Source organism: Saccostrea echinata, unplaced genomic scaffold (assembly GCF_033153115.1).
Source record: "Saccostrea echinata isolate AGI-Se365-2 ecotype Australia unplaced genomic scaffold, CSIRO_AGI_Sech_v1 ptg000047l, whole genome shotgun sequence".
In the NCBI taxonomy this organism is placed as follows: domain Eukaryota; kingdom Metazoa; phylum Mollusca; class Bivalvia; order Ostreida; family Ostreidae; genus Saccostrea; species Saccostrea echinata.
In genome coordinates this window covers 11,297,662-11,307,416 of record NW_026889796.1, presented here as the reverse complement: position 1 = coordinate 11,307,416, position 9,755 = coordinate 11,297,662, and the positions used below count along the sequence as shown (strand labels likewise).

General features: G+C 31.1%; 1 protein-coding gene across 1 annotated transcript; it reads right to left on the bottom strand.

Annotated features, from left to right (window-relative positions):
• Positions 1–232: 232 nt before the first annotated feature.
• On the bottom strand, positions 233–5,470 carry LOC133203042 (free fatty acid receptor 4-like). The gene is made up of 2 exons (XM_061338898.1): positions 5,379–5,470; positions 233–1,786 (listed from the first exon to the last, which is right to left on the bottom strand). The coding sequence occupies exon 2, from the start codon at positions 1,743–1,745 to the stop codon at positions 645–647; it is 1,101 nt and encodes a 366-aa protein (XP_061194882.1). The 5' UTR covers positions 1,746–1,786; positions 5,379–5,470; the 3' UTR covers positions 233–644.
• Between the last annotated feature and the right edge of the window lie 4,285 nt (positions 5,471–9,755).

Here is a 9,755-nt window from a genome sequence, read left to right as displayed (position 1 = left end):
TACTCTAAAATTCAAACTGTTATGATTGTTATGTAGCATTTTTTTATTTCAAAGGCAAAATTATTTGCATATTCAAATAATACATGCATTTCCCAAGTTTATAATCACTGAAATTGAAGAGATTACATATGTACCTCAATAACTTCAAGAATGAAGTTTCATAGTAATCCAAAGTGTCAAAATAAAGTATCAGCGTGTATAAGTAATTCAAATCAATAATTAAAAGCTTATTTTAAGTGAGTTCTAGTGAATTTCTGTAAAGGTTTGTTTAAGGAAAACAATATTGTACCTATATTTTTTTTTTCTTCAGAAATACTTGTCTTATAAAATGTTATACTCTTTTTTCCAAGTGAAAGTAATAAATTCAAAAATATATATTAACGTTTTCTGTTGAAAAGAACTCTCAACATAGACTTGCAGTAAATTTGAGCGTCATTATCTCATCAACCTTCCCATGGTCGGTAAAACAAGAAAAATGTCAATAAATTAGATGATAAAATAAATACAATTCTCAATAAAACAACACATCAAGTCAGAAAAGCAACGTGAATCGCATGCATATCATTTTGAAGAATCTGACATGATTTTAGTTACACTGTGTTCTTCTCCAATTATACTAGATAATGAATTCATTTTTTTTAATTTCAAGTACTCGATGTCATGCTCTGTCCATTATTAGCTAGTTTGCTTTCAGTTTTGGTGTCAATGGTTGATATTTTCATCTTCTTTCTTCGAAAACAGATAGATCTAAGAATTCCACGTTTTACTTTTTCATTCATAATGCCATACAAAAATGGATTCACACAAGCGTTTCCAAGAGCAACACATAAGGCCCCAATGAAGGTCTGTGATGAAACCTCCATTTCATCATCCATGCCGTAAGCCTGAAGCAACACAAACACGATAAAAATCGGAAGCCACATCACAAGAAACAAAACAACGAGCAAAATTAAGTTCTTCACTAGTCTGACATCTCGTTGCTCTCGAGATTTTATGGATTTTGTTGTGTTATTCGTGGCTATTGTCGTTACAGCATTTCTGGATTTTCTGAATTTTTTCAAAATCCTGAAATAATTAAACACCAAGATTCCAAGTGGAACCACAAATCCAATAATGCAGATACAGACCGTGAATATCAATGAAACGCGAATAGTTTGATAATTTGGCCACATTAGTGTACAAATATTTATGTTTGTGTTACCAAACGGGAAACGTTTCAAATTGAAATACATGGCAAGGGGAATAAAGGCCATGAACGCCAGAAACCAGAGAATCACTATGCTACACATTGCCACTTTAGGAGTGACTTTTTTCACAGATGTTTTGAAAATACAGATATATCTGTCAATGCTAATAATTGTCATCGTCCAGATCATCACAGCTGCACAGATAAACAACACATATACCAACATTTTACAAATAAATGATCCAAGAACCCATGTTCCAGTCAAGCGCGCAGTCGCAATCAGAGGACTTCCGGTAGAGAAAAAGATGTCTGCGACAGCCAAATTGCAAATCAAATAGTTGGTTACAGTTCGGGTACTCCTAAGTTTCATCATTTGATAAAATACAAAAGAATTCCCCAAAAGGGAGAACATAAAAAGAAAGATTAACACAAATGCTTCCAGGTAAGGGAGGCCACTCCAAGGTCGGTTAAATTCCGAGAAATATGAGAAGTATGTTGTGTTTCCCCAGCCATATTCGTCATCAAATCCATAAAAGTAGGATTTGTTCCAATGCGACATTCTGGTCTTTTCCTCCAACTCGGGCAAAATCAGTTATTCATCTAAAAATAGAAAACAAAATAGTCTGGGTACAGTAGATATAGATGCTATATAAAATATATTAATTCCAACTAAGATCAGACGTTGATTTCATACATAATCGACCAAGATTTCAAGATTTTTCATTAATTGAAAGACCACTGAAAACAAAAGATAAGACTTTTCCCTTAAAACCCCCATACCAATCAGTACATACTTATAAATACTAAAATACATGTATGATATAATACCATGAAATATATGATTTAATATTAATCTTTTATAAGTGTCTTTATGTTTTTTTTTTTTCTAATAAAACCATTGTTTGTGCACAAGGTTGTTAAAAACCGCAGTAGGTCTCTCTTCCTGCGTGACTGGTTCTAGGCTATACATGTACCAAATTTTACTGACAACATTTGAACCACATTACATGTATGTATAAACTTTAGAAGTACTTTGTTTAACATGTCACGTTGTTATGTGAAATTAAATTTTGGTGTTAACATGCACGCTTCTTAATCAAAACAATCATAAACATGCAAGCATGTGATGAAAATATTATTAAGTTTATAGACGTGTGTTTTATTGATAATGAACATGATGAACAAATGACTGTTAATTAAGTCATGTACATATATGAATAGATAAAAACTACTTTAGAAAAGAAAATAGGTGCTGATGAAAATTAGATCCTGTTGGGAATATTATCTTTCCTTGGCGGATATATCGGACTCGCTGATATATAGTCTGAAAGGAATCGAGGTCAATCAGATTATTCACGTATACCGCTGTATCGATGTTTCCTTGATTTGAACATATTTTATTGCAATAAATATATACAATGGGATTGGGCACAAGTTCTAAAAACTTAATTCGCCCTCTCCTTTATGTATCCTTATGACATCACTACCGCCAAATCATATACCCAGTATATTTTATTTTCTATAATTAACTTTGTAAAATGTGAGACATGGCGAGCATTGCCAATGCACATTATTTGACCTTAGTCACTGGTAAATGTTAGGAGGTCACGGCACATCCTATTGTCGTGGACTATATAGTCGTGGCAGTTGATATGTCCGCATGACCTTGAATACGGATCAAGAGACAGTATATTCAAGAGATAGAGACCAACTTTTCTGTCAAGGAATTCAAGCTTTACAAATCATTGCATTTTTTCACAGAGACAGAAATGCGAATTCTCGATTCTTGTACACTATTTACGGATCCGGATGGTGGGTAACGCGCGCGCACCTTATACCCACATAGTTAGAGTAATCTACTACCCACACATTCTGTTCATCGATTACTGTAGAACTTCACATTTTGTAAACGACTTTTTGTGAAAGTGAAATTGGTTGAAAGTGTGCTCAAACTTATATCAAGTTTCATTTGGTGACCCGCATTTTTTAATTGATTGTTCTTTACCATAGAATTCAAAGTAGCTGGCTACATTCACCTACTCTGCTAAGTTTTGTTGTTGATGTTGGACAAATTCTTAGCACAAAATTACTAATTTTGAAAATTCTTCATTGATTTGTTTAACCTATTTCAAAATAGAGAGAAAATGTAATTTATAGTACTTGCAAATAAGTATATAGGTAAATAAATAAGTAAATAAATATATCATTAGCTAAAATTTGCAAATAAATAAATAAATAAATTTTCTAAAAAATCAAAAAATAATCTTTTTCTAACACGATCGGGAGATGAGCCAAAAGAAACAAACGCAAAAAACTATTTTGTGGAAATAGAATGGACACAAAACCCGTGGCTTGCGACGATGGGGGTTCCGACGCCCATTTCGTTATGTTGAACAACTATGTATCAAAAAGCGGTAAATGCAATTGTTTCAACATTTCTTACAGTTGTATAGTTTTTTTTTTAAATTTAAAGTTCTGAGTTAATCAATACTATTTCGTAAGATGGTGGTTCATTTGTTGTAGTATTCAGTCAGATTTTATTAAATTTTAAGTAATTTGAACTAAATAGCTAGAGTTTGAACTTATGACATATTGAAGCACTCTTAAGAAGTTTAACACAAAGATAATTGACAATTTCTTATCGTCTTGTAACCTGTAACAGGTCTGATTATATACTTAGGCAAAATGTACGTCGACACAGTATATGCATTGATGTCAGATGTAAAATCTTTTTTATTTTTTTCTAATTAGAAAAAAAAAGCCACTGCGGAAATGCCACCATTTCTCTCTCCAAAATCAAAGACTTTGGTGTTACCTTCGGTAAAGTTTGTCCAACATGAACATTGTATACACTGTTCTTCAAGAATCTGGTATGAATTTCATCACATGGTATGAAAATTGTATAATCTTTCACACTTTCATCATCGATCACTTAAGGCGTATATCATTTCCTTTACTAACGAGTGAGAGTCAAAATGAACGTGTGAATATGACAGTAATTAAGGTTGAAAAAAACTTCAAAAGCGGCCTCACTTGAAATGAAAGACTGCCTTTAGATCACCATCATTTTTTTTTTTTTTTTTTTTTTGCGTCGTCTACGAAACAGTTTTCCTAAATGCAAGCAAAACTATTTCCGGGTGATGATACTTTTAATTTTTTTAAAAAGGTGAAAACTTAACATTTCTTATTTGGAAACAATACATTTATTTGGTCTATACTAGCAATTCGGCTTGAATATTGTCTGATAATTTTTTTAATGTTACGTATATGTCAGATATATCGATAAACCAGTAGAAAACTCAAAACGAACACTCATTTTAACAGCCATCAATTGATTGAACTTGCCATGATTGCTGCGATCACCAATATGCTGCTTTAAAAAAAAAACTCTGTCTCTCGCTCTCTTTCTCTCGCTCTCTCTCTCTCTCTCTGTGAACGTCTAAAACCTATATACATGTAAATATCATACATACAATATAAGAAATCAAAGCTTTAAGCAGATTTTTAAATAAACAAATCTACTGTTTTTAGGATGTGTCAATTTGTGGCCTTGCTAAAATCAGTGTTTGTAATACTAGTACATTAACATGTATCATTTTTATTCCCTCTACGGCTTTTAAAGCATTTCCCCATTTTTTGATTGTTGAAAAGGCATTTTTGACATTTCATACCTGTGTTTTAATCGTCTAATAGTGCTGAAAAGTCCTATCCAAATATTCTTCAATAATCACTGTACAAAAACTTGGATAAAGTTCCACAGAAGTCATAAAATAACTGCACGATTTGAATGCTGGTGGTTTTATGACAATGAAACATCTTGTGGCGAGGTACCATAAAGATACGCTTATTGTGCAGTACTACTGTAACAATACTGATCAATGATGAATGGAAGGGAAGAGGTACTTTACAAAATCATGGACTTGACGTACGTAAACATTTCATTTGTTCTCAATAAATCATATTATGTTTTTCCTTTTTTAAATATTTGAATCAATGATGATGCAACATTGTTTCAACTGAACATGCATGAATACTTCTTGATGTAATAAGTATATTTTTATCAGCAAAGAACATATAAAGCAAGCAAACAGTTAATAAAAAAAACAACATCCATTATTGTCGTAGCTTTAATAGCATTTTAAAAACTTCTTTTTTTTAATTTTGGAAATATACAATAAAGTATAAGAATTACCTTCCCAAGGATATAGGTATGTAACTCTCAACTCTAATAACAAGATACAGCAATTAAAAATTCTCCTAGTGTTGAGTTCTCTAATTTCAAACTGAGCAGCGAGTGAGTTGTTAAGCGTGTCTCCAAGGTAGTATGAAACTAGAGTACATGTAATTACTCCTCGATGTAATCGACCATTAACCGGATGTGGAGAATGATGCAGTTTTCTTGGCACTTGAGAACAATGGCCGTCATCCTGTCTAAAAGGTGCAGAAACGTGTGTGCATTTAAAGATAAAGCTTAAAACATCTATTATCAATTAAGACCCGGCTTATGCAGTTACTTATATATATATATATATATATATATATATATATATATATATATATATATATATATATATATATATATATATATATATATATATATATATATATATATATATATTCTCTAATTTACGTCCGAAAAGAATATATGTGAAAAATATGACATCTCCATCTGTATAAGTGTTAATAAATAAAGAATTATCTAGATTTATTAAAGTTTAAACTAATATACCCCTTTTGTGCGATGAGGTTTGCACAACTGTTTTTTGCAGCCTGTTTTGTTCGTCACATAAATGCACAATAACTAATGGAAATTGCAAATTACGTATATATGTATATACAAAAGAGTATTTAAGGGTATTCATAAAAAGTTTGTATCAATCAAAACTGCAAAAGAGAGAAAAGATCATTGAACGTGAACAAAATACAAAATATATTCCATTTCGGATTCAGATCAGCAAAAAGCATCAAATTTAAAAAAAAAAAATTAAATCGTTGATTTTTTTTTTTCGTTAATTTGAAAATGATTTCAGTCAACCAGAAGAATCTGATGCATGTAGCGGGTATTCGAATAATTTATAAGTCCTAATAACATTTTAAAGTTCTCGAATATAGAATTTCTGATCAGAGCTGTAACATATTTATGAGAAGGCATCGATAATGTTACCAAAACCCCCCAATAAATCAACAGTCTAAAGCAAAAAGGAGAGATGGAGAGAGAGAGAGAGAGAGAGAGAGAGAGAACAAAGATTATCACAGCATATAGAGAGAGGCTATCTTCAAGAAAAGACTACTCTTACAATATATTTCGTTTTGCTAGTAATCAAAGCAAACTGGTTATGCATGTTTTGTTTTTTTCTCCAGGACTAAACATGGGTACTAAACCTTTTCTAGTTTAGTAAGATGCAGAAAGAGCAAACTCTTTGCAAGATCCATGGCCTACAACTTAAGAGTCACATTAGTTTCAGTTTGTGGAATATTTAGCGATTTTTGGTTTCAGAAAAGAATGAACATTTAGGAAACTTATAAATGTAATTTGTTCAAGACAAACAATGAAGCTTAATATTTGCCTTCCCTATTATATGATTATCTATATTTCTGAATTTAAAAATTCAGCGACGGAAACCCCGGTTCTTTTCATTCAAATAAAAATCGATAAAAAAAAATTGCATGATAGTTAAAAGCCTATATATATGTAGCAGGATTTCTGCTATTCAGTCACAGAAGAATAACCGTACATGTATATTAAATATGGAAAAGCAGTAACGCGTTTGAAATCAGCAAATCGATGAATAAATAATGATTACGTGTCTTAAAGTAGACATTTATTATATGTTTGATTTCAATGTGAAAGAGTGCATTAGAATTGACTGCTTATTTGCCTTTGGTAAAGTTCCATGACAACATCGTTCACAAAGATTAAAAATTTATGCACAGAAACTTCTCTATGTACACTTTCATTGGATTTATTTTTTTTTTCAAATAAGACGAAAACTTTAGGGGAATTAATTTAATGTAGCTGGCAGGTTTTACAACATGAAAAATCTCCGGAGAAATTATGTCCTCAAATTCCATCATATTGTTCATAAGAGGATTTAAGATACTTTGTCTATTGATTGAAAAAAAAAAAATCTAGTATTTGCCAGCGCACGTTTGACGCTGTATCATTACAGTATCATTACATTTTTACTTTTAACTAAATATAGGTTAACTCTACATTTAAATATTACAGTTTAAGAAACTCTGAGTACGTAGTCAAAATTTTCAGAAATTTAAATAATAAAAATAATTAAATTTCAAAACTATTGAAGTTTAAAGCATCTTCTTAGTTTTCTTAGGTAGTGAATTTCAGATTTTTGCTTTTAAAATTTAATTGGCTTTGTACAGTTACGGTTTCCTTTATAATCGACAGATGAATGCAAGTTATTCTGTAATTTATACTGGTAACTGAAAAGCCTCCACGTTTTAGATAGACGATACTTACCAAGGAATAAATTCTTATAAAATCTCCCAAGTTCTTTTTTTATCCAGTGTGTGTATTATATCCGCGCCTCTACCCGGAATAAAGATATCTGAACGTTTCCAATTCTTTAATCCTTTTTATGAAAGAAATAGGAAGAAATAGCGAGGAGTACACTTAAAATTGTCCTTGGGGGGTTTTTTAGCTTGACTTAATCAGTCATATAAAAATGAATTAATATCCTCGCCTGCTCAGTACGTAAGGTTTACAATTAGCGTGGAGTTGATGAATTCCTCGGACCAGAATGAGGAACACGATCTTTATTCTTTTACATTAGGTAGATTATGATCTGTTCTGTTATTTCCTGTTTCTCTAATTCAACAATTAAAAAATAATCATTGGGGGGGGGGGGGCTAGATTAAAATTCAATATTTGGTAAAAAAAACAAAATTATTGGCAGCGGAAAGGGCAATAAAAATCCCATATAAATGAAAACGACAATTTATTATGGGTTTAATGAATATAAAAACTAATAATTGACATTAAATGCACAGTCAACTCGAACCTCTTTTGCAAAAAAAGACATACGAGTACATAAAGCAAAATTAACGAAGAACACACTTAAATACAAAATAAAGTTTCATTAAGACCACTTCCAACCCACTCACCACCCCACCCCTCAACCTCAATGTGATGAATGTTGATTATAATTTGATTTTCAAGAATATCCATTACACTGTAAAGAACAGCTTACCTTTGTTTACTCATAAAAAAAAGAACATTTCAAATACATGTACTTTTTATATAAAGTGCCATGTAACATATTCAGTCTTAAATGTATTTATCGATGTCAGCCAAAAAAGCAAATTAAAAAACAAAGAAACTTTTGCCCCGGCCATACCTTCCCGAGAAAAAAAGAAATTGAATTTAAGGTTCATCGATACTCTGGTAAGAAAGATAACTCTTAATGACATAAATGTCTATTATTTCTTTATAATCTTGTCAAGTTGAAGTGTCTTTTTTGTCCAATTTTACCCCGCAAGCTATGCTATATTTGTTTGTATTTTACTTAAAAAATACATTTCTTTTCGAAAATCATAAGAGTTAAAGAAACATTTTATATGAGTGAGCAGAGGGTTTATGAACTTAATTTTTTTAATATTAGATTGATCATTTGATTTCGCTTCTTATATTGCTTTCATGATTGAAAGCAGCGGTCTTAATAAGACTTCAATATTTAAAGATATCAAAAATCGCTGTTCATGATGATATATTGTGAAAATTGAAAATGTCCCTATCGTATTGAAATCGTTTGAAGTTGGCCGTTTCTATTCCTTTTTTTTAATTGGTACACAAATTCAACCAAAATTTATTTGTGTTATAATCTTAGTTGGTATATGGGGATTGAGGTGGGAGAAGTTATTCAGAATTAAAGGTTTTCTAAACATTAAAAAGATTGTTAATCAGAATGTTCTTTCCCTTTATGAATTACGAGATACACAATATATTTACTTCCATAAAGTGAATCTGTAAAAATACATATGTTTTTCATATTTAATATATAAAGTTGCTTATCATTTACTATCGAAAAAACGACAGGTCCCGTTTGTAGAACATCGAATTTTACTTATCGCATAAAAACGTAAAAAAAAGTACTTTACACAGTTCGTGTTTTATATTCTTTAAGTGAAAGACATTTTTGAAAATAGGTGATGCATGTGTCTGGTTTCAAATTATATTTTATGCAGCCAACATTTACTTGAGGAATTGATAAAGTTTAAAAGGGTATCGTTTTTGTTCGATTTTCATCCGACTATAAGTTTTCAAAATATTCTCGACTATCGTCTCCATCATTTAGACGCATGCCTTTTTCACATATATCGAAGCGGTTTGATGATCAAGACTCATTTCCATTGTTTACTTTATTTATTTCCCGGGCGACAATTGATGGTTACATCAATGTTTTTTTGTCCAATTTGTTGTGTGTTTTTATCCCCTCGCCAAGGCTCGGGGATAAAAACACACAACTCGTTGGATAAAAAATCATATCCAACCACAAATTAAACCATGGGAGATCCTATATGTATTTCTTTTTTTTTTTTATAGTGTTTA